Source organism: Sus scrofa, chromosome 15, assembly GCF_000003025.6.
Source record: "Sus scrofa isolate TJ Tabasco breed Duroc chromosome 15, Sscrofa11.1, whole genome shotgun sequence".
Taxonomy (NCBI): Eukaryota; Metazoa; Chordata; class Mammalia; order Artiodactyla; family Suidae; genus Sus; species Sus scrofa.
Window position 1 is genome coordinate 104,219,539 of NC_010457.5, and position 17,187 is coordinate 104,236,725.

The 17,187-nt window shown below is 44.9% G+C and overlaps 1 protein-coding gene across 1 annotated transcript in view; it reads left to right on the forward strand.

Annotated features, from left to right (window-relative positions):
• AOX1 (aldehyde oxidase 1) overlaps nucleotides 1–14,995 on the forward strand; it is a 76,786-nt gene extending 61,791 nt beyond the window's left edge. The window contains 8 exon segments of the mRNA NM_001308473.1: nucleotides 2,229–2,357; nucleotides 3,307–3,381; nucleotides 4,841–4,893; nucleotides 6,324–6,438; nucleotides 10,231–10,296; nucleotides 12,483–12,671; nucleotides 13,916–14,083; nucleotides 14,945–14,995. Coding sequence (NP_001295402.1) covers nucleotides 2,229–2,357; nucleotides 3,307–3,381; nucleotides 4,841–4,893; nucleotides 6,324–6,438; nucleotides 10,231–10,296; nucleotides 12,483–12,671; nucleotides 13,916–14,083; nucleotides 14,945–14,995 — 846 coding nt within the window.

Here is a 17,187-nt window from a genome sequence, read left to right on the forward strand (position 1 = left end):
GCTCTGACTGCTTCAACTGCTAAGCTGAAGCAGAAACTAGGCAAACAGGCTAGTTTTGTAACTGCCCCTCCTAAAAGAATGTAACAGAAGAGCCTCCGGTTGTCTTATTGCTAAAGAAGGTTGTATGTTCATTTGCCGCTTTTCTTTGGATATATTAACAAGTGAGTTGTCTTTTTGGAACCTCTGCTGGGCAATACAAGGATCTATAAATTCTGATATATGGCATTATGTCTTGCCCTTCTTATAGTAAGGACTCTGAACAGTGGATAATGTTCAAACAAACAAACAAATTTGATATTTCTAACCAAACCGCCAGTTTTCTTTCGGCTCAATTATTTTAGAATAATTTTTAGCAACTATTTTGCTGCTCATTATACTATTAGAGAATATAAAACATTTGAAAGGAAAAAAAAATGTTAAAACCCTGTACAATCCCACCGTTTAGCAATCATCACTGTCCTAAGGTCTATTTTGACTTTTTTTATTTTTCAAAAATCACAAGCATTCTGGTTGTATAATTTAGTATCCCGACTTTTTCACCTGTCCTGATATAGAGTGAGCATTTCCTCCTGTCATTTATTATTTATTTATTTATTTGTTTATTTTTGCTTTTTAGGGCCACACCCACAGCACATGGAAATTCCCAGGCTAGGGGTCAAATTGGAGTTGCAACCACCGGCCTACACCACAGCCACAGCAATGCCAGATCCTTAACCCAATGAGCAAGGCCAGGGATCAAACCCACAACCTCATGTTTCCTAATCAGATTCGTTTCTGCAGCGCCACAATGGGAACTCCCCTCCTGTCATTTAGAATTCCTTTAACCATCCCCAAATGTTGAACACTTCAGTGAACATTTTTGTTCACAAACCTGTGGTCAAACCAATGATTATTTTTTTTAATTAAAATTTTTTTTCTTTTTAATGGCTGCACCTGCGGCATATGCAAGTTCCCGGGCTAAGGGTCCACAGAACTGCAGCTGCAGACGACACAGGATCCTTAACCCACTGAGTGAGGCCGGAGATCAAGCCTGCATCCTCACAGACACTATGTCAGGTTCTTAACCCGCTGAGCCACAATGGGAACTCCAGTGATTAACTTTTTAAATAAATTACAGGAATGGAATTACTGGGTCACAGAATGTATCTTAAATCACTTGACATGTATTGCCGAAGTATTTTCCAAAAAGTACCCATGACATTATACCACTAACCAAGATTGTATGTTATAGCTTGACAAAAATCTTAGATAATTTGATAGATAAAACTATCTCATTATTGCTTTAATTTCTACTTCTCTGATTATAGAGATACAGAGTATGTATATTCTTTCATATTAACACTCACTTGAGAATTGTCTGGTCATACCTTCCCCCCTTGTGGGGGTGAGACTTCAGCATTTTCCTTCTTGGGCCACCAGAAACCTTTCTGGTCTAAGCCTGTGCACTCTGTGTAGACAGTCTTCTGAAAGCCAGTGACGAGGGAGGGCTCTGTATGCCAATGCCCTTGTCACAGCTGTGGGCAAGCTCTACTAAACCACACTGCTAGCAGCAAAGAGAATTTGGGACCAGCTGAGATCAGTGGTATGCTTTTGCCCCATCGTTAAACACGAAGGAGAGACACAGCAGCCAGCTAAGTCCTTATTATACTGGCCAGCAGCCCTGGCACCATCTACTTCTGGGATCTCCTGTTGGTGCCGCTGCTTTAACACAGCCATTGTCCTTACTCCGAAGGGCTCTTTTCCTGGAGCATCTCTGCAAATGTGGATAAGGCATCTCCACTCTGATGAAATCAGCTTTGCTAGAATTTTGCGGAGTGTGCAGATAGCAGAGGCCTGGAAAATATAGATTTCTTGATGACAAAGACATGCAGCGGAGCTTCCTGCCTTGACTTGGGGCTTCCACTCCTCTTCCTGGTGCTGTTGCACATTAAAAAGTCAAAGAATACAACTATAAATGTAATAAATTCATTGAGTAATAATAAACACACACACACACACACACACACCTACACACACACAAAAGTCAAAGGAAAAGCATGTGGCCTCAGGACTGGGGGTCCGGACTAGTCACAGGGTTTTTAGACAAGAGGAGCTTTTTGTGGCTGAAGGAACTCAGGGTTCTGCCGCTTGTCCCTGTTGCATGTTCACACACATGCTACCATGTGCATATATGCACGGGTCTGTGACTAACCAGAGAAATGTAAAAGAAAATCTCTTCTAAAACCCAGGTGGCCAGTCGTGAGTTGAGGATGCCATTGTCCAACATCCACCTGCGTGGAACAAGCACAGAAACCATCCCTAATGCCAATATCTCTGGAGGGTCCGTGGTGGCCGACCTCAACGGGTTGGCTGTAAAGGTAAAAGTCATGGCAGTGGCGCCCAAATCATTAACCTCGTCAAGGCTGGAGCTCAGAAGAATCAGTCCAGCTCTGATCTCTTTCCCACACTCCCTTCTGGGAAAACTGCTGCCACCGCCAGTCTGGGGCTCCGTTGGTGTACAGCACCCAGCCACTCTCCTGCGTGGGAGTTTCTCCCACACTCCTGCCATCTCACTGGTCCCTGGGTCCTATCAGTTCCACTCAGAGGTATCTCTTTCCAGTTCCAAGTTGCAGTAATGTGGCTGCTTTGGCTCCGACTCATGCCGCTTGCCAGGGCCGTGGCAAGGCTCTGTCTGTCCACCCCAGTTTCATTGCTTTTTACTCGGGCTTCCTGCAGCCAGAGCACACTTTCCAGCAATAGAAGTCTGACCATCTGTGCTTCACAGTGGTGGCTGGTGGTTTGCCACCAGTTTTTCTATTAAGTCCTGTCCTCTTGGCGGGACTTACAAGGCCCCCATCTTGGGCGGTCTGCCTTTCAGACTGGCTCACACTGTACCCCCATCACCTCTTACAGGGCTGAGTGGGTTCTTCCCCCTCCGTGTTCCATGGGCCCTTTTTTTTTTTTTTTTTTTTCTAAGGACTGGCTGTTTAGGGCCGCACTTGCAGCATATGAAGGTTCCCAGGTGAGGGGTTGAATTGGAGCTGCAGCCGCTGGCCTACACCACAGCCACAGCAATGCCAGATCCGAGCCATGTCTGCAACCTACACCACAGCTCATGGCAATGGCATATCCTTAACCCACTGAGTGAGGCCAGGGATCGAACCCACATCCTCGTGGATACTGGTCGAGTTTGTTTCTGCTGAGCCATGATGGGAACTCCCCATGGGCCTCTTAAATAAGCCTATGTAAAAGCACATATCCTGAGGTTTTGAAATTGGGGATTGCATGAAATTATAATCATAATTTTAACTGAAAAATAATCCCTAGGATGCTTGCCAGACTCTTCTAAAACGCCTTGAACCCATCATCAGCAAGAATCCTGGTGGCACTTGGAAAGACTGGGTAAGAACCACTGTTACTTTATGTTTTATGTTAGAAAAAAAGAAAGGAGGCGGAGAGAGATGTGTGAATTAAATATGAATAGAAAGAGCGCTTTAAAACTGTGGTGCTTTAAAAGGTACCACAGTTCCCTAGTGATCAGTGCAAGCCACTGCCTCTTGGCGTGTGAAAATCTTATCACAGTAAGTTGGAGGAACTCTTACATCTGGGACAATTCTCAGAACAAGATGGTTCTTCTGTCCAGAATTCTTGTTTTAAGCAAGAATTAATTAACGTTTCTTCCTATGGAACCTAAATATTTTCTAGATAATAGCTGTCAACCTGTTTGTTCTCCTTTTGGGGGGTCCATCGTTCCTAAAATTGGAAGACAGCACTGGAATCCTTCTATAAAAGTAAAAATCATATAAACACTCATTTAGAAATAGGAAACCAAGCCATTTGGGCATATATTCAGCCAATTGTAGGCACTAAGTGGAACAAAAATATTCAGCTGCTTCCTTTGATCTACTTACAATCTACTTGGAAGAGAAGACACACATTCTAGAATTTCTACAATCAACTAGAACACGTGTTAGTATAATGGGTTCTAAATTACCAGCTGGTGTGGAATGGCTATCACTGCAGGCTGGGCGTATGTGTCATGCTGACGGTTCTGGAAGTCCTCACAGAAAGCAATGGCCTGGAGGAAATAACACCAGGGAGTCTTACTTAGAAATGGTTCCTGCTATTCCAGAGTTAGGACTCTGTACAGTGATTCATATTTATGGCAGCTCTCAGTCCTTTCTGGGCATATTTATTTCTGCCCTCTGCCCAGTGCTGTCTGGGCCCAGGAAGGCTGAGTGAGTCTGGCTGGAAAAAGATGGAGACACAGTGCAAGAGAGTCAGGTTTCTACCACGTGCCATCAAGCCCACCTTCTCCTGTAATGGTTGCACTTCTCACCTTTTCCCTTCTCAGACTTGAGGACTTATACCTAAATCGCATCTTTTTGTGTATTAGTCAACTGTATACACTACAGAGTAAAGAGAACTTTGGGTGTAAATTTAGCAAGATTATACCTCTCTCCTGAGACTGTTGTGGATAGATGATATTAAAATTAAACATCTGACCACCTATTGTTTCCTGAAATGTTCTGTGTTAATAGGCTAAGTCTTTCCGGATGATGTGATGAAACTTTTCCTAAGCAGTACATGTGTTCCCCGCAGCAGCCCATCCTCTAAGTGGCACACACAAAGGCAGTCATTTATTATGATGATATCCATTGAACTAATGCTATTCCTACAAGCAGTGAACCCCAAATGCCTTTAGAAATGGCAAAGGCTGAAAGGGAGAAATTAATCTTGGTCTTTGGTAGTTATTACTACTGATAACTTTATTTAACACAGGGTAAAATTAAAATTGAAATCTCGAGTGAGTCTTACTATAAACATCTTTATTGCATCACGTTATGCTCTTCTTTCACAGGCACAGGCTGCTTTTGATGAAAGCATTAGTCTTTCAGCTACTGGATACTTCAGGTAAATAGTCTTTTCCATCACATGCTGTAGAAAACAGCAGCGGTGTCTTGAGGGAGGGTTTCATTTTCATTTGCAATTTTAGCAAAAAAAAAAACAAAAAAAGTTTCTGTACCTTCTGTTAATCCACTGTTATTAAGAACATTTAGCTGCTACTTAATCCAAATGTCCAAGAAGGCTTTTGCTGAAAAGAAAATAGACACACAAATAAAATACAGCTGACTCGATCATTCAGATCATACTGGGTAGTACTTGTAGGTTCTCTGAGGATTAGTGCTTAGAACTGCAGCAGAGGTTGATCTTTTTTTGAAAACTCGGTGTGTCCCTTAGGTTAAGAAATGAAAGGGATGCAAATTAAACCCATAATAAGGTAAATACCATTTCACACCTTCTATATTGGCAAGAAATAAGAAATTTGACAAGAATTATGAGTTGTCAAGACATGGAATAGGTAGAATTCAAATGCTTTAGCAAACAAGATATCAAATTATTTTAGTGGAGAGTGAAAGCCCTTAGAGAGCAGGGTAATATCTGATTTCGTCTCTGCCAGTTGTCTTGGGATGCCCAGGGCACTGACTGGCTATCAGGAATGAGCACCAGAAGCGTTTGTTTGTTTGTTTGGCCTTTTTTGTCTTTTTAGGGCTGCACTCACGGCATATGGAGGTTCCCAGGCTAGGGGTCCAATCAGAGCTGCAGCTGCCGGCTACAGCCACAACAGCGCCAGATCCGAGCCATGTCACCACAGCTCACAGCAACGTCGGATCCTTAACCCACTGAGCAAGCCCAGGGATCAAACCCACAACCTCATGGTTCCCAATTGGATTCGTTTCCGCTGCACCAAGATGGGAACTCCAGAAGCGTTTTCAATGACCACCTCCAGGTTGGGGGCGGAGCAGAAGAAAGAAAGGCAGAGAGTGATGGCTATGCTTATCTTCCACCGTGACATTCATTTGGAGAGGTCAGAATAGTAGCAAAGAACAAGGGCCACGGGGCCTAAACGCTCACATAGGCTGAATCCTGGAGCCAGAAAGATAGATGAACTAGCAAGTGTGCACCTTTGATGCAGTGTTTGGTATAAAATCCAGGTGGGATTCCCTAATGTGATGACTATAGGATAACAGGACCCAGTGTTAGCCAAAAGCAATAGGATGTATAACCGCATGTCAGCAATTAACATCCAAGCATAAGGAGTCACTGGTAGGGAGTGGTTGGATATTTTTTATCAGACACAGCAAGTTTAACAAGAAAGAAGTATTTATGTATTCAACAGAATGAGTGTGTGCGTCACCTGCCACACAGTGCAAGTGTCCTCCTCTGGTTTGCTGTGCATACAGATTGAGCACAGCTCCTAATGGGTCTCTTTGATCATCGTTGTCTGCAATTAAGGGACTTGATCACTTAACAGCACTCCTCAAGAATTCTGTTTCCTCCAGGGGTTATGAGTCGAACATGAACTGGGAAACCGGTGAAGGCCATCCTTTCGAATACTTTGTTTATGGAGCTGCCTGTTCCGAAGTTGAAATAGACTGCCTGACAGGTGCTCATAAGGTCAGTACCGATCGGGAAGGTCTTCCAGCTGAACTCAGATACATCTATTTTCCACATATTCCAGCTACCTGAGCACCAGAGAGGCACCATGTATGGGACCCAGGGATGATTTCCCTGTATTTCCAGAAGAAAATGGAAGCTCAGGGAGTTCCCGTCGTGGCGCAGTGGTTAACGAATCCGACTAGGAACCATGAGGTCCCGGGTTCGGTCCCTGCCCTTGCTCAGTGGGTTAACGATCCGGCGTTGCCGTGAGCTGTGGTGTAGGTTGCAGACGCAGCTCGGATCCCGCGTTGCTGTGGCTCTGGCGTAGGCCGGTGGCTACAGCTCCGATTCGACCCCTAGCCTGGGAACCTCCATATGCCGCGGGAGCGGCCCAAGAGGTGGCAACAACAACAACAACAACAACAACAACAACAACAAAACAACAACAAAAAAGACAAAAGACAAAAAAAAAAAAAAGAAAAATGGAAGCTCAGCATTTGCCTTGGTGCAGTGTTTGCTTCCCTAGAAAACAACTGGCAGCCTCTATTCTTCATTTCCCCTGTCCTTTTAAATGGAATCAGGAAAAAGTCACTCCAAGGAAGAAACACAGTCTCTGGGGGGGCTTCCACATAGACTGTTGGCACAACCAGCAATCCTGACCTCTTGCGTGAAATGCCATCATATGACATTCCTGAAGGATCGCACAGCATCCACAGGCTGCTAATGGGCACCAGCCCAGGGAAGGAAATGGCCAGCTTTTGCTATCTTTTACCCAACTAGTTCCTGCTTTTTAGATAGTTTAAGAGCAGCTTTATGCTTTTAAGGAATATGATATGATGAATTGCACACATAGATTCTCCCTCCCTCCCTCTCTCTCTCTCTCTCTCTCTCTCTCTCTCTCTCACACACACACACACACGCACACACTCCCGCTTCAAGGACTGAAAGTTTCTCCTCTTTGTAGCTGGGCCTTTGGGGCTAAGTGAAGCCACCTGCCACTGTCATTTCTAATAAGCGATCACTGATACATTAAATAGGACTGCGATACCCTCGCAACTGTCCTGCGATTAGCTGCCCAAGCCTACCCAGAAGCAAGCTCTAATTCTTGGTATTTCCAAGCATCCTTTGTGAGTACATCTTAGATTGTGATCACATGAACATTTAATGTGTTGCCAGCATATATATATATTTAAACTGTAGTCAGCCTAATCTTTGAAATTACATACCCTTTATTGAACCTACACATTTATTGAATCTGCCCATTCAAGTATCTGGCTTGTCTGGATTCTGACTTACCCGGATCACTTTTGGGGAAGCTTGGACTGGAGCAGGACAGTGATCACTGTACACATGCTTTCCATGCTACAGTAGCTGTCCTGTGTCAGGGAGTTCAGGAGAAAGCTCACTCACGCTGATTTCTATATGCCCCCCGTCCACCAAAGGAGGCTGGGGAAAGCGCCATCATTCGGGTCTCTTTGTGTCTTGTGTCTGCCTTGGCCTTGTTAAGACCTAAGAACAAGGTAATAATTAGCCTTGATGTGAATGATACAGTGTGTTCTTATAATTAATGAACAATCTTAAGAGATGCTCAAAATAGCCTTTTCAGATGTCTTCATAAAAGCCAGATCTGTAGCTCAGGCTAGGTATTACCTGAGGCAAAAAGCCATTATGTGACATCCGACTAAGAGACCTCCCTGTGGAAGGTTTTTCAGAATTTCTTTTCAAGTTGATAGAACGGCTCTTATTCCTGCAAAATTTCCCTCACTTTGAGCCAATGTCTATACATTATCTATATATTTTCTAGTTATCTGTTGTATGTAACAAATGACCCCCAGGGCTGGCAGCTGAAAATAACAAACGTTTATTAGCTGACACCATTTCTGAGGGTCAGGGATCTGGGAGTGGCTTATTGGGGTGACTCTGGCTCAGGATTCCTCATGCTGTGGCTGCCACACTGTCAACTGGGGCTGCAGTCATCTCCAGGCTCAGTGGTGGCTGAGGAATCCGACTGCAGGCTCCATCACGTGGTTTCTGCACAGGAGGCTTCGGTTTCTCACTGGCTGTTGGCCAGAGGTCGCCCCTGCTCTCACCACGTGGACCTCTCTGTAGGATGCTTCAGTGTCCTCAAGGGAAAGCTGGCTCCCCCCAGAGGGAGTGGCCCAAAGGAAAAGAGAAAGTGTGAATGAGTAAGAGAGAACCCAAGAGAGAACACAGTTGCTCTAACCTAATCTCAGATGACCAACTATCACTTCTGCCACATCCTGTTGCTCACATGAGCCCACCCTGGTAGGATGTGGGAGTGGACAGCACGAGGATGTGAATGCTAGGAGGCCAGGGTCATTGAGAGTGCCATCTTGGAGGCTGGATGCCACAACCCAGAACCATCCTCTCCAGCCCCAAGAAAGGACAATGACAAATGGCAGTTAAGCCCACAGCCTTGAAAACAAAACCTTCACTAACACTGCAGAGTTGAGATAGCTCCCATCACCTCCAGTTGAGGGCACTGGCCTCCTAGAAGGCCAGCTTTGCGAACTGGTGTTGAAGAGAACTTTACATTTTACTGTGTCTTTAAATAAGAGAGGTGAGCACCTGAAGTTTTTTTGGTTTTTGTTTTTGTCTTTTTGCCATTTCTTGGGCCACTCCCGCAGCATATGGAGGTTCCCAGGCTAGGGGTCGAATCGGAGCTGTAGCCACCGGCCTACACCAGAGCCACAGCAACATGGGATCCAGGGCGCGTCTGCGACCTACACCACAGCTCACGGCAATGCCGGATCCTTAACCCACTGAGCAAGGCCAGGGATCGAACCCACAACCTCATGGTTCCTAGTGGGATTCGTTAACCACTGAGCCACCACAGGAACTCCCTGAAGTTTTATTATAGTAAATCATTCTGGATCACCATCTAATTTTCTTAAGAAAAATGTTAGATGGAAGTCCCAGATCAAATAAGGAAAACCTTGGGTTTCCTTTCATCCATTAATAATTATAAATAGAATCTGTCCTGACAAAGATCATATATATGTCACTTAAAGAAGGCACAGACCTGCTAGGGGGCAAAGGTGTGATTGCCTGCCTGGCTAGGCCCACTGCCTCCCCTCATTTGTAGGTTATTAGAGAACTTTTGGTCATCAAGTTATAATGTTGGATGTATTCTCTCCTCTGCTCTAAAAATGAACAATCTAGGATGCTCCCTTGTGGCGCAGCAGTTTAAGGATCCAGCCTTGCCACAGCTATGGCACAGGCCACAACTGCTCCATGGGTTCAATCCCTGGTATGGGAACTTTCACACGCCATGGGCACGGCAAAAAATTTTTTTTGAAAATGAAAATCTAAAACAATACATAACAGACTTTTTTTTGCTGATGTACCCTGAGTTCTGTGATTCAGTAAGTATTACCAAACCATTTGGACTCTGCATGTGGGGTTGTGTGAGAGCCATGGAGTTTTGCAACAAAGATCAAGAGGGCCATAGACATTTCCTGTTTTCTGTGTTTTTATTTGTTGTAGTGGCTTAAACTCAGTGTTAGGTCACTGACTGGAATCAAAGTCAAGGGAATATTTTTCTCTCCTACTGTTTCCAAGAAAAAAATGTAGTGCTTAAGCTGATGGAGTATGTGCATAACTTTGAAAGTTATACATAATAAACTTTGTGACATAATGAAACCTTTGTTGCTTCTTTCTAAAATATAATGTAGCCCAAAGAAAGGTTCCTTCCCAATGCTATCCTGACAGGAACCGCTCCTCAGCTTTCTCTCCCCAAGGTGTAGTCATTAAACTAAACATTTTAACTTTTTTTTTTTTTATTACTAGAACATCAGAACAGACATTGTCATGGATGTTGGCTACAGTATAAATCCAGCCCTTGACATTGGCCAGGTATGTGGATCTGACTCGCCTCACGCCCTATCTGTAAAAGTCCGAACTGCTGGGGATCTGCGGGGAAAACATCAGTTGGCTTAGTTATCATCTTATTTGCCTCTATAGTCAGGATCTTTCCATTCAGAACAGCAGCACAACTCAAATATCTTGTCCTTAAAAAAAAAAAAAAAAAAAAGGAGTGGGGAGTTCCCATCGTGGCTCAGAGGAAACGAATCTGACTAGCATCAGTGAGGACACAGGTTGGATCCCTGGCCTCGCTCAGTGGGTTAAGGATCCAGTGTTGCCATGAGCTGTGGTGTAGGTTACAAACTTGGCTAGGATCTGGCATGCGGTGGCTGTGGTGTAGGCCAGTGGCTATGGCTCCGATTTGACCTCTAGCCTGGGAACCTCCATATGCCATGGGTGCAGCTCTAAAAAAGACAAATAAATAATTTTAAAAGGAGGGAAACAAAGAGGATTTAGTTAGTTTAGGAAAAACGTCCAGTCTTGACAGGGGAGCTTGAATGAGCAGGACTGAGCCCGCCGCCTGTGGCTGGAAGTGCAGCATAGCGCCTGGTGCTGAGACTTGGGCAGATGGTGAGCTCTGGCTTCACAGAGTTTGAAACTGGGTTGAATAACAAAACGCCACGTATTTACAGCAGCAGCTATTGATGGGTAGCCTATTTTGCCCTGAGATATTTTTTAATTTAAGTTTGAATTAATTGACAAGATTGAAAAATCGCAATCTGTTTTACATGAATATTCAAATGTCTAGCATCTCTTGAAAACACAGACAGGTTGCCAAATTGGCTGCCTCTTGAGAGAGTCACACACTCTCTGGAAGTTTCACTCACTCTCTCTACCTGCCTCAGCCCCTGTGGGCGATTCAGCCCCCAGCTTCCAACGGAGATGCCAGTCTGAGGGACTCTCTGCTTCGGACCCTGACTGGAGAATGGGCACGGGGTGTGGGCTGGCGAAGTCAAAACAGGCTTCAGGGAGGACGTGGTGTGGACCAGGTCAAGGCAGGAACAGGAACACGAGTGCTGGGTGGAAGGCGAGTGGAGGAAACAAACCTAAAGAAAGTGCTGAGGGCTGCACTCGTTGTGTGTGTCACGGCTGGCAGCAAGGAGAGGCTGATGACAGCACTCGCCTGTGTCACAGGGGCAGGACAGGAGTCTGGCAGTAGGCGGTGAGAGAGGGCCAGCTTGGTGGAAGCCTCAAAGGCAGGCGCCTCACCTCGGAGGTGGGGGGACCTGGCCTAGAGCAGTCTGGAGGGTCAGCGGGAGTCATCCGGCATCGTGAAAGAGAAGACACAGAAGTGAGGGTGGAGAGACTGCGGCCCCAGGAAGGAAGGAAAGGACGAAGAGACCCAGATAGCAGAAGTCTGTGTGGAGAGGTCATTCTGTCCACCTGCTGACGTCTAAGACCTGGGGCATTTTATTTTATTTTATTTTATTTATTTTTGTCTTCTGTCTTTTTAGGGCCGCTCCCCCGGCATATGGAGGTTCCCAGGCTAGGGGTCGAATCGGAGCTGTAGCCACCGGCCTATGCCAGAGCCACAGCAACATGGGATCCCAGCCACATCTGCGACCTACACCACAGCTCACGGCAACGCCGGATCCTTAACCTGCTGAGCGAGGCCAGGGATCAAACCCGCACCCTCATGGTTCCACTGCACCATGACGGGAACTCCCAGAACTGGGGCATTTTAAAGCTATAAAGGGAGCTCAGCGAGCACGTGGTTCAAACCCGTCAATTACAAGGGAGGAAACCGAGTCCAAAGATGGGGGACCAGCCAGTTCGTGAGAGAGGGGCGGGCTGAGCTGCAGGACTCTGAAGCCCCAAGAGCCTTGTCTGGGCTGCTGGAATCTGGGGGCAGATCAGGCAGAGAGGGTTCCATCTACCTCAGGCAAAAAAAATCAGGGCACCTGGGCTGCCAGCTCTCTGAGGACCCTTCTAGAGCTATAATTTCAATGTCAAGCTGAGCTTCAAATGCAGGTCCTTTGACTGAACTTAGTGTTAAGAGGTTCAGGTGTGCTTTGAGGCAAACTTGTAAGTGAACTTTTAGAGACATGCTCCAGGTCAGGCGCAAAACCCTCTTAAACTGTGTGTTTAAAATTTGGACAAACAGCATGAAGTCAAAATGCTACTGTTGACTATAATTTCTCATATATGGAAATTCTTTTTTTTTTTTTTAACCTCAGATCGAAGGTGCATTTATTCAAGGCATGGGACTTTACACAATAGAGGAACTGAATTATTCTCCTCAGGGTGTCCTGTACAGTCGGGGCCCCAGCCAGTATAAAATCCCTGCCATCTGTGATGTGCCCGCGGAGCTGCACATTTCCTTCTTGCCTCCGTCTCAAAACTCAAATACCCTGTACTCGTCTAAGGTAAGCTGTGCTCCAGGAACAAATGCATATTTATGGGCTATCTCTGCCAGGAGGGAGGGGCTGCATTCATTTCTTGGTTGTTTCAGGGTTTTGCCAGGATTGTAGGGAAAAGTCCTATTAAACATTTGAATTCTTTTTTAATTCTCTTTTTAAGTGATTTTTATTTTTTCCATTATAGTTGGTTTACAGTGTCTGTCAGTTTCTACTGTACAGCAAAGTGACCCAGTCACACACACACACACACACACACATATATCCTTTTTCTCACATTATCCTCATGTTCCATCATAAGTGACTACATACAGATCCCAGTGCTATACAGCAGGATCTCATTGCTTATCCACTCCAAATGCCATAGTTTGCATCTAGTAATTCTAAGGTAATTTAACAACTTCATACATTTCTTGAAAATAATCCAAATAGTGGAGACTAACACAGACTACTATTACCAGGAGTTCCCCGGTGGTCTGGAGGTTGGGATTAGGCGTTTGTGGGTTTTCTTGCTTTTTAGGGCTGCACTCACAGCATATGGACGTTTCCAGGCTAGGAGCTGAATCAGAGCTACAGCTGTCAGCCTACACCACAGCCACAGCCACACGGGACCCAAGCCATGTCTGTGACCTACACCACACACAGCTCACAGCAACGCCGGATCCTTAACCCACTGAGCAAGGCCAGGGATCAAACCCACATCTTCATGGATACTAGTCGGATTTGTTTCCACATGCCACAACGGGAAGTCCCTGGATTAGACATTTTCACCACTATGGTCCAAGTTTAGTCCCTGGTCTCGGAGCTGAGATCCCACGTCAGGCCTCTGCACACAGCCACCAAAAAAAAAGGAAGGAAGGAAGGGAGGAAGGGAGAAAGGAAGAAAAAGAAAAGCTACTATTACCATCAGGTTGCACCTGATTTTTCGTCTTCATGCCAATACTCATCCTCATACCTATTTCTGCTTTCTTCATTTGGGATCATTTCCTTAAGCTGGAATGCTGGGACTAGGAATACTGGGTTAACATAGTGAATTCGGGTTTTTTTTAATAGTGAATTTGTTTTTTAAAGGAGAAAACTACAAATGTAATATGTAATATTGTATGTATGCACATATGGACCCATAGATGCCCATATACCTCATACACATACATAATATATATACCTACATACATACATGTGTGTGTGTGTGTGTGTGTGTGTGTGTATGCAGAGAGAGAAAGTCATAATTTAGTTGATCTGTTTGCCTTCAGGGTCTGGGAGAGTCTGGGATGTTCCTGGGGTGTTCAGTGTTTTTCGCCATCCATGACGCAATAAATGCAGCGCGACAGGAGAGAGGCCTGTCTGGACCTTTAAAGCTCAATAGTCCACTGACCCCGGAGAAGATTAGAATGGCCTGTGAAGACAAATTCACAGAAATGGTACGTTCCCCCTATCCTTGTGGTTAAGTTTCATTAACCCACCATGGTGGGTTTCCATGAAGGGAAAGTGACAGGAATCCTGAAGGCATGTGAGCAGGAGAGCAGCCTGCATGCAGTGAGGCCCAGTTCTGCACCACTTAAAAGGAAGGGTCATTCTTCATTCATCCACTGTATCTTCCTCCCTAGTTGTGTTCCCTTCCCAGGGCCCATTAGTCAGGAATAGAAGTTCAGGAACTGTGCCCTGAACCCAAGAAACCAAGGCCAAGGGTCTAGGCCACTCCAACAGTCTAACTGACTCTCCCCAAACCACGGGGAATGTGGGCAATTCCTGATTTAAACCACGGAGAGGGAGGGCCCTTTCCCAACCCCCAGAGGAGGAATTCTGCCTGAAGCCCTCCTGCAGAGCAGACGGCTCAGCTCTCCTTAGGCATTTGCAGTGATGGGACTTTAAATTGTAGGAGGAAGTCACGCCACTCACAGTGACCCCTCTGACGATAAACAAATTATTCCTTATACTGAGGGAAGAGCCCTCCCGTCATATTTTCTCTCATGACGTCTCTTCATGGTACCTCTATGGCTCTTTCTCAGCCCCACGAATCGCCTCCTCACTCTGGAGAAACACAGAGGCTGGTCCCACTTTTCCTCTGTCCCTCGTCAAGCATGAGGTGATGCTCAGAGCTGCCCCAGCTCATCCTTGGTCCTCTCCTGGCTTCCTCCACCTTTCTCCTGCAGTCATGGCCAGACTGCTCATTGTCCTAGTCACCCTCTGGTGCTTTACAGCCTGTTTTATAGTATGCTGTTTTTCACTCGTCACAAACATTTTCCAAGTTGCACAAATCCATACTTGTCCTTTCATTCCAGATTCCAAGAGATGAACCTGGGTCCTATGTTCCTTGGAGTGTACCCATATGAATCAAATACAGACCTCTGGAGAAGATGGGCTGACTCTTTCAACGCAGCAATCTCTCTGGTCTCTATGCTCTTGAATGATAGGTCTGAAGACAAACTTCAACAATTCAGAAATCATTTCACAGAATATCGCTTCTGTGTGATGCTGATTTTAAATGTTCCATATAGAATTTGATAGATATGCTTAAGCAATTCAGAAATCATATTTTAAATGGCATACATGCTTACTGGCTTCCTCTAGAATGATAGTCTCAATTATTGTATCCCTTAAATCCATCCAGATGAACAGAAAGAAAGGAAGATGGTGGTTCCGTATAATTCATAGTGGGTTTGGATCCACCAACAGAAATGATATTGTCTAATGAAAGGAACTTTTCTCAATAATTGTATTAATATGAACTGTAAAGTTGTTATTTTCTCCTTTGTCCCATCAGCTTTCACTCTCCTTTTCTTCTCAGAATGGATCTATGACTAAAGAGTATGTGGAACCAAAGAAAAAAATAGATAAATTGGACTTCGTCAAAACCAAAAACTTTTGTGCTTCAAAAGACACTATAAGAAATTGAAAAGAAAAACTACAAAATATTGAAAATATTTGCAAATCATATATCTGATAAAGATCTAGTGTGCAGAATATATTTGAAAACTCTTACAACTCAACAACAAAAAATAAATAACCCAATTTTAAAATGGGCAAAGGAATTAAATAGGGATTTCTCCAAAGACATCCAAATGGCCAATATGTACATGAAAAAAATGCTCAAACTCATTAATCAAGAAGGAAATGCAAATCAAAACAACACTGAGATATCATTTCCTACCCACTAGGATGGTTGTAATTAAAATGATGGACGATAGCAAGTGTTGGCAAGGATGTAGAGCAACTGGAACCCTTGTCCGTTGCTGGGGGAAATGAAAATGGTGCAGGTGCTTGGGAAAACAATTTGGCAGTTCCTCAAAAAGTTAAACATGGAGTTATCATATGACCACCTCTACATATATACCCAAAAGAATTGAAAACGTGTTCACACAAAAGCCTGAACACAAATGTTCATGGTATTATTCATAATAGCCATAAATGTTAATGACCCACCCCTGACAACTGATAACAAAATGTGATAAATAAAATATGGTGTATCCATACAAGGGAGTATTCCTGAGCCACACAGAAGAATGAAATACTGATACGTGCTTCAACATGTAACATGGATGAACCTTAAAAATATTGTCTCAGTGAAAGTAGCCAGACCCTAAGGAGCACATGTTGTATGATTCCATCTGTATCAACTGTCCAGAATAGGCAAATGCATAGAGACAGAAAGTCGTTTAGTGGTTGCCAGACCCTGAGGAGAAAGGGAAAGGGGCAGTGACTGCTAATGGGCACAGGGTTTCTTTTGAGGGTGATGAAAATGTTCTGCCATTACACAGCTGTGACGGTTGTACAACCTGTGATTATAATAAAAACCACAGAATTATTATACACCTTTTTTTTTTTTTTTTTTTTTTTTGTAGAGCTGCACCTGCAGCATATGGAGGTTCCCAGGCTAGGGGTTGAATCGGAGCTGTGGCTGCTGGCCTACACCACAGCCACAGCAACCTGGAATCTGAGCCATGTCTGCAACCTACACCACAGCTCATGGCAACGCCAGATACTTAACACACTGAGCGAGGCCAGGGATTGAACCCTCATCGTCATGAATACCAGTCAGGTTTGTTACCACTGAGCCAGGACAGGAACTCTGGAAAACCTTTTTAAAAGGATCATTTGTAGGAGTTCCCATCGTGGCTCAGCAGAAACAAATCTGACTAGCATCCATGAGCGCACAGGTTCGATGCCTGGCCTCAGTCAGTGGGTTAAGGATCTGGCATTGCCATGAGCTGTGGTGTAGGTCGCAGATGCGGCCTGGATCTCGTGTTGCTGTGGCTCTGGCGTAGGCTGGTGGCTACAGCTCTGATTAGACCCCTAGCCTGGGAACCTTCACATGCCATGGGTGCGGCCCTAGAAAAGGCAAAAAGACAAAAAATGTGCCCTCCTGCCACCTGTGTCGCCGTGGCATCCAGGATGAGACAGTGCATTGGGACCTAGTAGCGTGTGTACCCTCCCACCCAGGAGTTCCAGGTCTCAACCTGGGCAACAGAAATACTTGCTTCAATGGGCAAAGATAAAGCCTATTTGTAAGAGTGAAAAATGGAAA